Consider the following 15,023-nt stretch of genomic DNA (forward strand, 5'->3'; position numbering starts at 1 on the left):
TCACTGGCTTGAGCGCAGGATCATAGACATGACCCTATCGCTGGCTTAAAGCCCAAATTGCTGGCTTGAGCAAGGGGGTCACTGACATGGCTGGAGTCACCAGTCTGACCCGTCCTTGCGTTCCTGGGGCGGGCCCCACATGAGCACCCTGTGGGCCAAGCAGTCAGCCTCAGCGCCCTCTCCTGTGCAGCCACGCCAGGGCAGGGCGCGCCCGGTGGTCGGAGCATTACGCACACAGAAGCCTGCGGAGCGGCGCGGAGGGAGCGGCGGGAGGGTGTGGGCGGCGCCGCAAGTGAGCGCAGGGCGGCCAGAACCCAGCGGCGGAGAGGCGGTCCCTTCCGGCAGCTACGTGGGGTCACGTGGCCGCATCTCCCCCCAGGCTCCACGCCTTCAGGGACGTACGCGCCTACTTCTCCCGAAATGGGTGGCGGCCATGCTCGACTGGGATAAAGCGCGCTGCCCCAACGTGTAGAGGAAACTGGACGCGCTGCTGCGCAAAGGTGATGGCGCGCGGGCGGGAATCGCAGGCGACTTGAGGGCCGACTAAGTGTCGGGGCTGCTCCTACTAGTGCTTCGGTTTTGAGACCACGATTTTGTTTCTCCCCAGGGTCCAGAGCGCATCGGCTCACTTTTATGGTTCACCGCCGGCAAGCCACTAGACCCCGGCAAAAAACACTGAGGACTCGCAGGAAGAATGGACTCAGAGGCAGCGAGGTGAGGGGCCGCAGGCCGGGCGCTGCCCATTTGAAACCGACCAAGGGTCAGGTCCCCAGCGTCTCAACAATAACAAGAGAAAGAGCTTGAGTTTAGCAAATGAGCCAGATGCAAACAGGGCATTGTGCAGTATGGGGCGATTTGCTCCACTGCTTCCATGTGTAAATGATTACACGTACTTATAGATGTGTTAATGAGCAGGAACGGTATAAATGTATAAAAGCATGTAAGAAATAACTCATTCAGAACAGTTCTCATCACAAGAGGAGGAGGAAGGTCTGGCCGGTGAGCAGTGCTCCAGGACAGGGCTGCCTGGCTGCACAAGCCACATGCAGACCGGAAAGGATTATTCATGGTGATTAAGGCAGCTGGGGTTGTGGGCCAGGGTAGGGACCATTGTATCAGGCCCTGTGTCAGCCTTCTTTTCAGTGTGTCTGGTTTTATGAGGGTGTGGTCAGAAAGGTCTTGCTGCGTTCATGGTCTAGCATTGAAACACAGAGGAAGTCCAGATGTGATCTCTAACTTGACCCAAATGGTTTCTGTGGTCCAAAGTCTCTGGTGATTAAGGAAGGGCAAGGACGGTTAAATGTGTAAAGGTGAAAGGATAAGAAGGAAAGGAGGAAAAGTGGTCACTGTACCATTAGACTGGACAAGGCCACTCTGGAACAAAAAGACAGAAAGGAGCCCTGGCCAAGTTGCTTAATTTGTTAGAGAGTCGTCCCCATACAGCAAGGTTCTGGGTTTGATGTCCAGTCAGGGCCTATATAAGAATCCACAACTGAAGCCTGACCAGGTGGTAGCACAGAGGATAGAGCATCAACCTGGGATGTAAGGACCCAGGTTTCAAACTTCAAGGTTGTGGCTTGAAAATGGGTTCACCAGCTTCACTGTGGGGTCACTGGCTGCAGCGTGGGATCGTAGATGTGACCCCATGGTCACTGGCTTGAAGCCCAAGGTAGCTGGCTTGAGCAAGGGGTCACTGACTGAGCTAGAGTCCCCTGGTCAAGGCACATATGAGAAAGCAATCAATGAACAACTAAGATGCAGCTATAAGTTGATGCTTCTCATTCCTCTCCCTTCCTTCCTGTCTATCTCTATCTAAAAAATAAAAATAAAAAGAACAGATAATTAACCACTAAATGCATAAATGAGTAGAACAACAAATCAATGTTTCTCTTTCACTTCTCTCCTTTCTCTCTCTCTCTCTCTCTCTCTCTGAAATCAGTAAATTTTAATTTTTTATTCTAGAGAGAGAAATGAGAGAGAAAGAAAGAAAGTACAGGGAGGCAGACAGGAGCAGAAAGCATCAACTTCTAGTAGTTACTTCTTGTATATGTCCTGATCAGGCAAGCCTGGGGTTACAAACTGGTGACCTCAGTGTTCCAGGTCATAGCTTATTCACTGTGCCACCACAGGTCAGGTAAATTTTTTTTAATTTAAAAAAAAAAAAAGAAAAGAGAAAGTTTTATGTTAAAGAAATGGATTTTCTGTCCAGTTTAGTTGACCTTTATTATTATTATTTTTTTAATTCATTTTAGAGAGCAGGGGGGAGAGAGAGAGAGAGAGAGAGAAAAGGGAGGAGCAGGAAGCATCAACTCCCATATGTGCCTTGACCAGGCAAGCCAGGGTTTTGAACCGGCGACCTCAGTGTTTCCAGGTTCACACTTTATTTAATGTGCCACCACAGGTCAGGCTGACCTTTATTATATTTTTGACATGAACAGCCAATTTTTTTTCTTTTTCTTTTTTATTTTAGTAAGAGATAGAGAGGGAGGAACAGACCGGGACAAACTGGCTAAAAGGGAAAGATGAGAAGCATCAATTCTTCATTGCAGCTCCTTAGTTGTTCATTGATTTCTTTCTCATATATGTCTTGACCAGGGGCTACAGCACAGTGAGTGACCCCTTGCTTAAGCCAGCTACCTTGGACATGAGCCACTAACCATGGGGTCATGCCTATGATTGCACGCTCAAGCCGGTGACCCTGTGCTAAAACTGGTAAGCCTGCACTAAAGCCAGATTAGCCCGCACTGAAGCCGGCAGCCTCACGGTTTCAAACCTGGGTCCTCAGCATCACAGTCCATCCTGGAGAAGCAAGACCCTCTGGACAACACTCTGGATAAAAATTTGATAGGAGAAAACCATTGGTAGATTTCAGTTCCTCTGAGTCCTCTAGAAAGGCTAATAAGTATGGCCTCGGTATGTGGGGTGGACTTTGGATAGGCCTGGATTTAAGCTCTACTAAACTGAGAGTGAATTTAGAATTGGAGCTTTGGGAAAATCTTACAAATTCTTTGAGTTCTTGAACGCTAATGTGTAAGGTGAAGATATGGGCATGTATTCTTGGACAGTATTCAATTTATTTATTTGTGTATGTATTTTTTTAGATAAGAGGAGGGGAGATAGTGAGGCTAATCCCATATTCACGCTCACCAGGATCTACCTGGCAACCCCAATTCTCGAGTACTGAGCTGGTTTTTAGCACCTCAGGATGATGTGCTTTGCCTAACCGAGCCATTCTCAGTGCCCAGGGCCAATGCTCAAACCAGTTGAGCCACTGGCTGTAGGAAAAGAAGAGAGAGAGAAGAGGGAGAAGGAGTGGTAGAGAAGGAGATGGTCGCTTCTCCTATGTACCCGGACCAGAACCACACCCAGGACATACACTGGGTCAACGCTCTATCCACTGAGCCACTGGCTAGGGCTTAAATTCAATGTAAAATAACTGACAGATACACATTGTCCAATAAATACATCTCTGATAACAGCAATCATATGTTGTGGGTGTTGTATACCAGGCCTTTCCTCAATACCTAACATATACTGTGCCCTTAATAAATATTTTATGAATAACTAAAATTTGGGAATTTAAACCTCAGAATGGGAAGATCTAGAAACAAAAAGGGAATTGGCCATCTCTAGTCAGTGTAGAGGCTTACTATTGTAGAGAATTTCTGAGACAATATTTGACTAAGGAAAATACCAGAGTATGTTGAAGGACAGGTGATAATTTGATGGGAAAAGATTGTGTGCTTTCTGACAAAATAGAGACTAACACTCCAGACTCCACCAAACTCACTCTTCTCCAACTTAGAACTCAGGAGAAAGGAGACTGAAGTAAAGATGTATAGCCTACGAGAAAGAAAAGGCCATGTGCACCAGGAGGTCAGCAAACCCCAGGACGATGACTACCTCTGTAAGTGACCCTGTGAAAGCATGTCATGTCTTCATACAATAATTTCATCTGGTTATTTGGCCCTTAGAGCATTCCGTTCCCCTATGGACATGCACTACAGAATTGAGGCTCAATGATATGAGTGCTTGGGCTCTCTCTCTGAAGCTCTATACATCCAAGAACATGCACTAAACCTTCCCTAATCCCTGTTGCTCTCACCCCCAGATTGTGAGAAGTGTCAGAACTCCTTCATTGACAGTTGTGATGTGCATGGGCCCCCTACATTTGTAAAAGACAATGCAGTGGATAAGGAGCATCCAAACAACACAGCCCTCACTCTGCCCCCTGGCTTGAGAATCAGAGCATCGGGTATACCTGAGGCTGGTCTTGGAGTGTGGAACGAGGCATCGACTCTGCCAGTGGGTCTGCACTTTGGCCCTTATCAGGGCCGGATCACAGAAGATGAAGAGGCAGGCAACAACGGATACTCCTGGCAGGTAAGAAGTATTTACCTCTTCCTCTGTCTTGTGGCTTCCCACATCCCTCCCATGGCATGGTGGGACCTGCCCTTCTACATGCTAGGACATGGATGGAGACAATATGGTAGACTTTGCAGACCAGAGAGCTCCTGTTGAGAATCGCAGCTTAAGTGGGAGCAAAATGGTACAGACGCAAAGAATGCCTCCTCCCAGCCCTGAGTGGACAGGTCAACTCAGATGTGATGAGTAAGAAAAGTATCATGTGGTCACGAGTGGCAATGCATGCAAGCTGAAAGAGTTTTGTTGACAGTAGAGTGAAATAATTTTTCTATTACCTCCTCAACCAAAAAAACCCTGTATTTTTTCTTCCTGAAATGCAGATCACTAAAGGGAGAAACTGCTATCAGTATGTCGATGGGAAGGATGAATCCTGGGCCAACTGGATGAAGTATGGACAAGAAGTTTCTGGGAGTCATGAGAACACTCATCCCTCTCAGGCCCATACATCTTTCCTTCTCATCATGCCTCCCTCAGTGTTCTCCCTTAATCCTCTATTCCTTTTTTTTCTCCATGTGGTCCTCTTTCAAAGCAAGAGGTATATAGAGGAAAAAAGGGGATAAAAAATATAGCATATGTCCTCAAAATATAAATCTCTATGCTAGACAAAATTTAGGCACTGGAGAGAAACTCTGAGGTCCTGGGTTACACTTTAATTCCGGGGTCTCAAACTCAACTCAGCATGCGGACCACAGAGCAAGATCACAGCCATTTGGCAAATACAAGTAGGCCCCTAGGCTTACTTAATTTTATCCAAAATATTTTGAACTTCGTGGATTAGTCTGCGGGCCGCACAAAATTGTTCGGCGGGCCGTGAGTTTGAGATCCCTGCTTTAATTGATCTAATGAACATTATTTAAGCTCTTAATATATTCCAGTTTAGAGGAAGGTATTTATTAGTTAAGCAGGTCATATAACCCATCTTATGTAGAATTAGTTGCAGACACAGTGAAACAATTGATTTTACAAAACTTAATTTTTTTTATTTTTTGAGAACTGCACAGTGCCACTATACTTAAATCAAGGATAGCCTAAAGCAGTGGTCAGCAAACTGCAGCTTGTGAGCCACATGCAGCTCTTTGGACCTGTGAATGTGTCTCTTCCTGAAAATACCACGTGCAGACACTACCTCATTAAGGATTGTACCTACCTATATAGTTTAAGTTTAAAAATTTTGGCTCCCAAAAGAAACTTCAGTTGCTGTACTGTTGGTACTTGGCTCTGCTGACTAATGAGTTTGCCAACCACTGGCCTAAAGCTGTGAGGGCAGCAAATTATCCCAGCCTCTCTTCTAACTAGAACTGAGTTCTGAAGCCTGCAGATCAATGATCACGGGACACTTTCCTGAGGGGATCTTTTATCAGGGGCTACAGAATGTGAATGAGCTATTATTGTTCTTTATGATTTTGCTAAGACAAAGAGACCTCCAAGTCCTGCCTGGTTGGCTCAGTGGTAGAGCATCAGCCTGGCGTGCAGGAGTCCCAAGTTAGATTCCCGGCTAGGGCACACAGGAAAAGCGTCCATCTGCTTCCTACCCCTCCCCCTTTCCTTCCTTTCTGTCTCTCTCTACCCCTCCCGCAGCCGAGGCTCCATTGCAGGAATGTTGGCCCCGGTTCTGAGGATGGCTCCATGGCCTCCACCTCAGGCACTAGAATGGCTTTGGTTGCAGTGGACACACGCCCCAGATGGGCTGATCATCGCCCTCTGGTGGGCATTTTGGGCAGATCCAACTCAGGCGCATGCAGGAGTTTGTCTGCCTCCCCACTTCTGGGGTGGGGGGAGACCTCCAGGTTTTTATGAAAACCTAGGTGAGGCATCAAATGCTACCTAAATAAAATGTGAGGAGAATGGAGAAAGACCTCTCAAGAAAAGATGGACTTAGGCTGAGTATTGAATGATGTAAACTAATCTAGGCACAAATTCCAACATCAAGTAGCAAGTTCTGTGATATAAAACAGAACCTGAGTTAAAGAAGCTACAGGTCACTGGGTTTTACGGCCAATCAGGGTAAAGGGTACGTGTGGAATTGGCTTTGGAAAATGGTATTAGGCAGGATGAGCACCGTATGCAGGACCTGGACATTGGAAGTCATATGACATGGTGACAGGCTCAGACATTGAACAGGAGGTTCTCCGGGAACTTTGTGGGACCAGGTGACATCAGAGACCGAGTGACAGGTGCAGAGATAAACGTGGATCTGATAGGTAGTAAGAACTCTTTGTTTGTGGGTTTCTTTTCTTTCATCTGCCTCAATCCCAGGTATGTGAACTGTGCCCGGAATGATGAAGAGCAGAACCTGGTGGCCTTTCAGTATCACAGGCAGATTTTCTACCGAACATGCCGGGACATCAGGCCAGACTGTGAGCTGCTGGTCGGGTACAGTGATGAGTTTGGCCAGAAGCTGGGCATCAAGTGTGGCAGCAAGCAAAAGAGAAAGCTCGCAGCACCTGGAGGTGGGCACAACTATTCTATATGGAAAGAAAAGAGAGCACTTACCTTAGAAATTTTCAAAGTACACTCTAAAGTCAGTAAGATTTCAAATCAGATGCTTCAGAAATGAAGGATTGATTTCAAATGCCTTTGATTCTTAGGGAAAATCTTTAATTTTTTTAAGTGAGAGTAGGGGAGATAGACTGATTCCTTCGTGTGCCCCGGCCAGGATCCACACAACAACCCCAGTCTGAAGTCCACGCTTGAACTAGCAAAGCTATCCTCAGGGCCAGAGGTCAACACTTCACCCTACTGAGTTATCAGGCCGATGCTTGAACCAGTTGATGCACTGGCGCTGGCAGGGGAAGAGAGAGAGAAGGGAGAGAGGGAGGGGAAGAGAAACAGATAGTCACTTCCTCATTTTGGGATTGAACTGGGGACTTCCACATGCCGGGCCAACACTCTGTCCACTGAGCAAACTGTCCAGGGCCTGTTTTCTGAGGGCCGCTCTTGTCTAGCATACAGGGTAAGAGCAGATGTCGGATAGATGCTCAGCAGCCTGGAAATACAGTGCTGTGATTAAGCTGAGACACTGGAAACCTTCCTGAATGAGGTGGGACAATGGTGCTGTTCTCAGCTTATTCTCTAAGATTTGCTTTGTTAATTTTTTGAAAATGCACTTCAGTGGGGAATTCTCTCAGAGATTAGTTCATCTCCAAGTGAGAGAGATTGGTAGATTAGCTGGAGAGGGATAGGAGTAAAGCATGTAAGAAGTATGGTTGAGGGCCCTGGCTGGTTAGCTCAGTCAGTTACAGCATCCTGTAATACCAAGGTTGAAGCAGGTAAAGTCACATACGAGAAATGACCAATGACTGCATGTCTAGGTAGAAAAATGAATAAATGCATTTATCTTTCTCTCTCTCTCTCTTTCTTCTTTTTCTTCTTCTACTTCTTCTTCCTCCTGTCTTTGTCTCTCTAAAATCAATCAATTTTTTAAAAAGTATAGTTGGGGAAATATTTTGAAACAGGACTTCCCATTGTATATGAAATGGGCTGACACTAAATTAAATCAAGTATGAATATTTGGTGTGAGGCCTGAGGAAGGACATTTTCAGTGTATCATCTGTGGGAAACTATGAGGGAAGCAATTGTTAATTGGTGCCAATAGTCTTTCTAAACAACTGTGTTAAACGCTAGGTGTATATAAGAAAGGTCAGCATTGTTCCACTCACACAAGGGGTGAAACAGCCCCTGACAGTCCCTAATCTGGCAATGCACAGAAAGGACCCTTGATATGGGCTTTCTGGATTTGTAAAGAAGATACAGTACAAAAAATTAAAAGATAAAACAGAATGTAAAAAAAAAAACCAGGCCCTGGCCAGTTGGCTCAGTGGTAGAGCATCGGCCTGGCGTGCGGAGGACCCGGGTTTGATTCCTAGGTAGGGCACATGGGAGAAGCGTCCATTTGCTTCTCCACCCCCCCTTCTTCCTCTCTGTCTCTCTCTTCCCCTCCCGTAGCCAAGGTTCCATTGGAGAAAAGATGGCCCGGGCACTGGGGATGGCTCCTTGGCCTCTGCCCCAGGTGCTACAGTCGCTCTGGTCACAGCAGAGTGACGCCCCAGAAGGGCAGAGCATCACCCTTTGGTGGGCGTGCCAGGTGGATCCCAGTCGGGCGCATGCAGGAGTCTGTCTGTCTCTCCCTGTTTCCAGCTTTAAAAAAAAACACAAAAAAAACAAAAAAATACACTGTAAAGAAACACTTTGTGGGCCTGACCTGTGGTGGCGCAGAGGATAAAGTGTCAACCTAAAAACACTGAGGTTGCCAGTTCAAAACCCTGGGATTGCCTGGTCAAGGCACATATGGAAGTTGATGCTTCCTTCTCCTTCCTCCCCTCTCTAAAATGAATAAATAAATAAAAAATAAAAAAAGAAACACTTTGTGGAAGAGAGAGATTACACTGTCAACCCCATAAGAATGACTCATGAGAGAAGTCTTTTAACAGCAGACAAAACGTATGACCCACACACTCTTATCAACATCTACCCTGATCAAAATTTATTCTTTCAGCAGATCCAAAGCCAGAGATACATCCGTGTCCTTCATGCTCTCTGGCCTTCTCCAGTCAGAAATTCTTCACCCAGCACGTGAAACGCAGTCAACCCGATGAGATTCTCCCAAGAACATCTACAAGAAAACAGCTCCAATCAAAGGATCCATGCCCAGACCATCCAATTCAGCAGCAGCAACATACTGATACACACAGCTGGGATGACAAAGCTGAAGGTCAAGAGGACAAAGAAAAGTCCAGACCTTTGCTTAAAAGGTCCAGGCAGAAAAGTATTTCAAGGGATTTTTTCAAACCTCCTAAAAAACACATGGGAAGCTCTAGTGAGCAAGAGAGAATGATGCAGGAAGTGCCCAGCACAGGCCAGGAAGTAAATTCAGTGGACACAGGCAAAGTATCTATGGGAGTGGGAATGTCAAGAATTGTAGCTGTCAAGTATGGAGAGTGTGGGCAAGACTTTGAAAATAAGTCACATATTCTCAGACACCACAGGACACACTCAGAGGAGAAGCCCTATGTTTGCAGGGAGTGTGAACGAGGCTTTACATGGAAGTCAGAGCTCCTCAGACACCAGAGGACACACACAGGGGAGAAACCCTATGTTTGCAGGGTGTGCAAGCATGGTTTTGCACGGAAGTCATATCTCTTTATACACCAGAGGACACATTCAGGTGAGAAACCCTATGTTTGTGGGGTGTGTGAGCGTGGCTTCGCACAGAAGTCAGATCTCCTCAAACACCAGAGGATACATTCAGGGGAGAAACCCTATGTTTGCAGGGAGTGTGAACGAGGCTTTCTATGGAAGTCAGATCTCCTCATACATCAGAGGACACACACAGGGGAGAAACCCTATGTTTGCAGAGTGTGCAAGCGTGGCTTTGCACGGAAGACAGATCTCTTCATACACCAGAGGACACATTCAGGGGAGAAACCCTATATTTGCGGAGTGTGCAAGCATGGCTTTGCACGAAAGACAAATCTCTTCATACACCAGAGGACACATTCAGGGGAGAAACCCTATGTTTGCAGGGTGTGCAAGCGTGGCTTTGCACGGAAGTCACATCTCCACATACACCAGAGGACACATTCAGGGGAGAAACCCTATGTTTGCAGGGAGTGTGAGAGAGGCTTTCTATGCAAGTCAGACCTCCTCAGACACCAAAGGACACACACAGGGGAGAAGCCCTATGTTTGCAGGTTGTGTGATCGTGGCTTTGCATGGAAGTCAAATCTCATCATACACCAGAAAACACACTCAGGTGAGAAACCCTATGTTTGCAGGGTGTGTGAACGTGGCTTTGCAAGAAAGTCACAGCTCCTCAGACACCAGAGAATACACTCAGGGGAGAAGCCCTATGTTTGCAAGGACTGTGAGCGAGGCTTTGCCCGAAAGTCAGATCTCCTCATACACCAGAGGACACACTCAGGAGAAAAGCCATATGTTTGCAGGGAGTGTGAACGAGGCTTTACATGTACGTCACATCTCCTCAAACACCAGAGAATACACTCAAGGGAGAAGCCCTATGTTTGCGGAAAGTGTCAGCGAGGATTTTCACGGAAGGCAGATCTCCTCAGACACCAGAGGACACACTCAGAAGAGAAGCCCTATGTTTGCAGGGAGTGTGAGCGAGGCTTTGCCCAGAAATCATATCTTCTCAGACACCAGAGAACACACTCAAGGGAGAAGCCCTATGTTTGCATGGAGTGTGACCAAGGCTTTGCACGGAAGTCTCATCTTTTCACACACCTGAGGACACACTCAGGGCAGAAGCCCTATGTTTGTAGGGAATGCAGGCAAGGTTTAACATAGAAGGTAAATCTCATACACTAGAGGACACACTCAGGGGAGAAGACCTATGCAGGGTGTGTGAGTGAGTCTTTACACTGAAGGCACATTTTCTCAGTCACCAGAGAATGCATTCAGGAGAGAAGCCTTATGTTTGCATAGAGGGTAGCAAGTTATTAGCATAAAATTGCATCTCCACAGCCATAGCTATTACATGGGTCATATCACAGCTCTGAGGGGACTTCAGAAGGAGTTTACTGACCCCTTCCCTCACAAGAGTAATTTGTACAGATATAACTGGTTAAACAAATTCTTTGCTTTCACAATAAGAGATGAGCTAGACAAACGGTCCCTTAAGTGCTATGGGAATGTCAACACCAATCCTCCATGGTCTCTTGGCCTCCTGTTCTAATAAATCTTATCACAATAACACTATGAAGACCGCCTGACCTGTGGTGCACAGTGGATAAAGCTTTGACCTGGAACGCTGAGGTCGCTGGTTCAAAACCCTGGGCTTGCCTAGTCAAGGCACATATGGGAATTGATGCTTTCTGCTCCTCCCTTTTCTCTATGTCTCCTCTCTAAAATGAATAAAGTTTAAAAAAAAGTCTGAAGAGCACAAACCTCATTCCCTCCTGTCACTGAAACCAGAGAGTTCCAGGAGAGCCACAGAGAACTCACCCACTCATGCACAGAAACTCAACCCTTGGAAATGTGGAAGTCTGTTGACAATCTACTTCCCTTACTGCCCAGGGGGAGGGATTTGTGACAGACTCACCAGAAAAGGAATTTCCTTGATTCCCAAAAAGTGGAGCCTTTTTTTCTAGTAGGCTCAAAACATTCCTTCCTGGGCTTCTCTTGGCTCCTGTCATATTTCCTCTGACCTCTGTGTCTCAGTGGTGCAAACCAGTGAAGAACATGTGCTTGTGCTTGTTCATGTCTGTGTACCTGGCTCAGTCTGGGCACCTGGTCTCCCTCACTCTCCTCACTGGCCTCTACAGGGTAAGAATCTCATAGTGCATACTACATGCACTCTGGATCATTCAGTAGTTGCTTTGAATCTCAGCTCTGCCCACACCAGCTGTGCTACCTAAGGCAAGCTTCTCAACTTCCTTTTTTTTTAAATTTTATTCTATAAAATGAGAATGGTGCCTGACAAGCAGTGGAGCAGTGAATAAAGCACTAAACTGGGACACAGAGGAGCCAGGTTCAAAATTCCAAGCTCACCAGCTTGATTGAGCGTGAGGTTGCAGGCTTCAGTGTGGAATCATAGACATGACCCCATGATTGCTGGTTTGAGCCCAAGGTTGTTGGATTGAGCTCCTGGTCAAGGCACATATGAGAGCAATCAATGAACAACTAAGGAGCCCCCCAAAAGAATTGATGCTTATTTTTCTCCCTTCCTGTCTTTCCCTATCTGTCCCTCTGTCAGTCTCATGCAAAAAAAGAAAGAAAAAATTGCTTCTCTCCACTATATAAAACTGCCCTCTTGATGTTCCGCTTACCTGTCAGACCTTATGCTTACTAGACTATTGCCCCTGAGACAAAAATTTTAAGAAGCTGACAAGCCGCCCCAAGGAGGGGCTCCTGACATAACAGGACTTTTTTTTTTGGTATTTTTCTGAAGCTGGAAATGGCGAGAGACAGTCAGACAGACTCCTGCATGCGCCCGACCAGGGTCCACCAGGCACGCCCACCAGGGGCGACCTTCTATGCACCAGGGAGCGATGCTTTGCCCCTCTGAGGCATCACTCTGCCACGACTAGAGCCACTCTAGCACCTGGGGCAGGGGCCAAGGAGTCATCCCTAGTGCCCAGGACATCCCTGCTCCACTGGAGCCTCAGCTGTGGGAGTGGTAGAGAGAGACAGAGTGAAAGGAGGGGAGGGGGGTGTAGAAGCAAATGGGCGCCTCTCCTATGTGCCCTGTCCCAGAATCAAACCCGGGTCCCATGCATGTCGGGGCGACGCTCTACAACTGACCCAACCAGCCAAGGCCCATACCAGGTCTTTTGATTCAACACCCACCTGTTCAAAGCCCCCCCAGGGAGGAGCGTTCCAGACATACCAGAACTTTTGCCTCAGTATCCCCTCAGGCTCTTTTAAAAACTATATAACTCGCCCCTAGTTTGTAGCTGGTGCTCTTCTGCCTGGTGAAGTGCCCGGCAGGGTTCCTTTCTTCCTTTCAATAAAGCCTGTTACTCTGGTTCCGGACTCCCATGGATTCCAACATTTGGTGCCCGAACCCGGGACAGAATACTAACTGCCTGGACGATCCCTCTTTGCCGTTCAAACTTAAAACAGGGAAGTAATGGGCAGCGGCAGCTCGTCCCAGGCTTACTCCCTGATTCTATTTGGACGTGTAATTGTAAGGTTGATTGGCCGGTAGTCTAACCCTGTCCTGAACCCCTGCTAAATCAGAAAAATAAAAATATTTTCCCTTCCCCTTTCCAGGTTGGCCTCCACATTTCAATCGAAAACACCCCTTCCTGGATGGACGGTTTTGACTTCGGACCCCATATCTATGGGTGGTCTGCCTCTACTCCTTTATGGACTTATACAAAAATCTGGGCCTGCCTAGCCAGGCCTTTTACTACGTCCTGGGATCTCGGCATTGGGGTGACGACCTCTTATCTGAGTCTCTCTTTCTATGGAGATTTTCTCCTCTCAGAAATGTGACTGAAGGCGGGGACCCCCCTTCTCTCACCACTCTGCTCAAGTGTGGGCTCCTATCCATCCAAACCGTCCAGCCAGGCTCCCCTCGGAACATGGGCTTTTCCCAATCTCAGGCCTCAGAGACTACTCCTCTACTCCTTCGGGACTCAACCTACTCTCTGAGTTTCACAGTTTGAGAGGTTTCTACTCTGAGCGGCTAGTTTCTACACACTTCCTTAAAAGTCTAGGAACCTTGCCAGGTTGCTTTCTAGTACCATCACTATATCTTAAGAGTCTTGACCATTTCTGCCACCGGATGGGGAAGGCATTAGAGATTCCTTACGTGTGCAGGCCTTGGACCTTACATAAAAGTTATGCATTAAGGAATTTAAATGAGCGGATACATGGGAGTCCAGAAGACCAGAGTAACAGGCTTTATTCCCCCTTCTCTCCTGTCCTTAATTTCTGTACTGCTTGTTCTACATGCAGGCCGGTTTTGGCCAAACAAACTTCACCTAAAACCTCTGCTCCTAACATTTTTTTCTCCGTGGACTCCCAACTCTCTCCTTCTCCTGCCTGACCTCCGAGGGCACCCTTCTCTCAGGAACCTTCTCTAATTCCTCTACAAATTTCTTTTGCTCTATTCTCTTCCCTCCAAGGGCCCCCCTCACTTCTCCACTGTGTTCTTCATTCCCTCCCCTCTCCTTAGAAGCTGTGTTTCTGGCTGCAGTGTCTGTCTCTCTTCTTTGACCCCTCCCCACTGGCTTCGCTGTATTTTACCCATTTCCCTCTCCCCACCAGTTTTTGCTATAGCTGTGCCCTTCTCCCCATCGTCCTGCATATTCTGACCCTCCTTTTTCATCCAGCTGCTCACACTGTCCATCGTCTGCATTCCCACTTCCTCCCCTCTATGGCAACCCCCTGCCATCTCGAAAAACTTTAAAAAGCAGAATTGTATATAAAGCTATGTAAGTAATCCGTCATGTTTCTTTGTTAGAAAATATCTCTAGTATAATTTGAATTGAAACAAGTAAAGCCCATTCATTTAAATTCCTTAATGCATAACTTTTATGTAAAGTCTTTTTTTAATGTGTAACTGTGTCTGTTTCTAAGGCCTTAAACCAATAATTACCCATCTTTTAAACCAGGGTTCCTCCTCTTTACAGACTCTCCCTGCAATACTCCCAACCTTGCTGTCCGAAAACCTTCAGGGGATTATCACCTCCTAAAAGACTTATGCCTAATCAATGAGGCAATAGTTTCCCTCCATCCAGTAGTCCATAATCTCTACAAGTTATTGTCACATATTTTCTCAAACACCACTCACTTCAGGATCGTGGACCTCAAGAATGTCTTCTTTACCATCCTCTACACCCTGACTCTTTACTTTCTGTTTACCTGTACATAGACTGTCTTACCCTAGGCAATCAAAAAAGCCCACACCTGTTTGTGCAGGCACTAGCTCAGGATTTAGCAGCATGCAATCTCAAAATTAGTACTCTCTTACAATATGTAAATGATCTACTCTTCTGCAGCCTCTCCCTGCCTGCTTCAAGGAAACACACATGCACCATTCTTAACTTCCTCACTGTGAAGGGATATCGTATCTTCTCTGCTAAGGCTCAACTTCACTCTAAGTCTGTAATCTATCTGGGCATCGCCTTAAC

The 15,023-nt window shown here is 46.7% G+C and overlaps 1 protein-coding gene across 1 annotated transcript in view; it reads left to right on the forward strand.

Moving 5' to 3' along the window:
• LOC136334095 (histone-lysine N-methyltransferase PRDM9-like) overlaps positions 1-10,728 on the forward strand; it is a 51,231-nt gene extending 40,503 nt beyond the window's left edge. Inside the window, exons 3-9 of the mRNA XM_066273877.1 lie at positions 3,806-3,907; positions 4,112-4,383; positions 4,746-4,813; positions 6,682-6,875; positions 8,924-9,530; positions 9,696-9,835; positions 9,920-10,728. Coding sequence (XP_066129974.1) covers positions 3,835-3,907; positions 4,112-4,383; positions 4,746-4,813; positions 6,682-6,875; positions 8,924-9,530; positions 9,696-9,835; positions 9,920-10,728 — 2,163 coding nt within the window. The 5' untranslated portion in view covers positions 3,806-3,834. The remainder of the gene's footprint in view (positions 1-3,805; positions 3,908-4,111; positions 4,384-4,745; positions 4,814-6,681; positions 6,876-8,923; positions 9,531-9,695; positions 9,836-9,919) is intronic.
• Positions 10,729-15,023: the final 4,295 nt, after the last annotated feature.

The sequence above is a fragment of the Saccopteryx bilineata genome, chromosome 4, assembly GCF_036850765.1.
Source record: "Saccopteryx bilineata isolate mSacBil1 chromosome 4, mSacBil1_pri_phased_curated, whole genome shotgun sequence".
Classification (NCBI taxonomy): Eukaryota; Metazoa; Chordata; class Mammalia; order Chiroptera; family Emballonuridae; genus Saccopteryx; species Saccopteryx bilineata.